This window comes from Eimeria mitis, genomic scaffold (genome assembly GCF_000499745.2).
Source record: "Eimeria mitis Houghton genomic scaffold, Emh_scaff6702, whole genome shotgun sequence".
In the NCBI taxonomy this organism is placed as follows: Eukaryota; Apicomplexa; class Conoidasida; order Eucoccidiorida; family Eimeriidae; genus Eimeria; species Eimeria mitis.
In genome coordinates, this window is record NW_024015815.1 from 962 (window position 1) to 2712 (window position 1751).

The window sequence follows — 1751 nt, forward strand, 5'->3', positions numbered from 1 at the left end:
AGGTTTTTGTGTTACAACAGAGCGAGCGACAGAGCAGGAAGTATAGTAAGAATGCAGAAAAGGTTTAACTAAACCCTAAACCCTAAACCCTAAACCCTTTTAGGGTTTAGGGTTTAGGGTTTGGTTGAGTCAGAACAAGGAGAAAAAAAAGAAAAAAAAAAATAAATATATTCTTGCCTGAAACTCTCGCAGCAACAACTCCTCTAGGTTGGGGTGTATAAACTCCCGCGAGGCGCACAGAGCTGAGTGGACCCCAGCAGCAGCGTCAAACGCCTGGGTAAACAACACCAGACGGCCCCCTGCAGCAGCAGCAGCAGCAGCAGCAGCAGCAGCAGCAGCGGCAGTAGCAGTAGCAGCAGCAGCAGGAGCAGCAGCGGCAGCAGCAAGAACAACAGCAAGAGCAGCAATAATTCCTACTGTCTCCTTCTGTCTCTCTATGTCTGCCTATGTTTCTTTATGTCTCCTGTCTCCATCTGTCTCCTTTCTCTCTGTCTGTCTCCTTCTGTCTCTTTATATCTCCTCCTCTCTGTGTCTGTCTCCTTCTGTCTCCATCTGTCTCCTTCTGCCACTGTGTGTCTCCTTCTGTCTCCTTCTGTATCTGTCTGTCTCCTTCTGTCTCTGTCTCCCTCTGTCTCCTTCTGTCTCCTTCTGTCTCCTTCTGTCTCCTTTCTCTATCTCACCTGGTTTAAGGAATTTGTATGCTACGAGCATGGCTTTATAAACAAGGGCCGAGAAAGCATCTACAGTAGATATATTGTTGCTGCTGTCTCCTTGGGGTTTTTTTGTTTTATAAGGAGACACAGCAGCAACAAACCCATCTATCCCCCCCCCCTCTCTATCTCCTCAACAGCTCTCATCGCAGCAGCACGCAGCTTCTCCTGGTGTTCCTGCTGCATGCGCTCAGACCGCTCTTCAGGTGTCTGCGGGGGGCCCCCAGGGGCCCCCTCCGCCTTTTGGGGGCCCCCTACGGGGGCCCCCTCCCCCTGCAGGGGGCCCCCCCCAGGGGGCCCCTCCGCCTGCAGGGGGCCCCCAGGGGCCCCCGCACCCCCATTGGGTACAGTACCTTCATGGCGCTCTTGAAGGACTTGCAGCAACTGAGACGCACATGGTATGACTGCTAAACCCTAAACCCTAAACCCTAAAACCCTAAACCCTAAACCCTAAACCCTAAACCCTAAACCCTAAAACCCTAAACCCTAAACCCTAAACCCTAATAATTAGATCCTAAACGTTAAGCTGTAAACCCCGATGCTATTTATTTCCGTTTGCTTTTGATTCTTTCGCACGTATGTTTCGCTTACTAAACCCTAAACCCTAAACCCTAAACCCTAGACCGTAAACCCTAAACCCTAAACCCTAAACCCTCGATAGAAGCTGACGTGGGTGATGTTAATATCAGCTATACGAGAGAAAAGAGAATCCGGGAGAGACAAATCCCGCAGCCCCTTGTCCCCAACGGCCCCACTCTCCAGCAGCCTGAAGACACGGCCCTTCTCTGCAGCAAGGAGACAAAGGAGACACCTAGGGTTTGTCTACTAAACCCTAAACCCTAAACCCTAAACCCTCGATAGAAACTGATGTGGCGTCGTGCTGCAGAGGAGACACTTGGTGTTTGTCTACTAAACCCTAAACCCTAAACCCTAAACCCTCCATAGAACCTGATGTGGCTTTTTGCTGCAGAGGAGACATGTTTGTTTTGTTCACTAAACCCTAAACCCTAAACCCTATATATATATATATATATATATATA

General features: G+C 49.6%; 1 protein-coding gene across 1 annotated transcript; it reads right to left on the reverse strand.

Annotated features, from left to right (window-relative positions):
- Positions 1-818: 818 nt before the first annotated feature.
- Positions 819-1689, reverse strand: EMH_0088690 (uncharacterized protein; the record flags this gene model as incomplete). The annotated part of the gene is made up of 3 exons (XM_038022950.1): positions 819-1094; positions 1380-1495; positions 1647-1689. The coding sequence occupies 3 exons, from the start codon at positions 1687-1689 to the stop codon at positions 819-821; spliced, it is 435 nt and encodes a 144-aa protein (XP_037878804.1).
- Between the last annotated feature and the right edge of the window lie 62 nt (positions 1690-1751).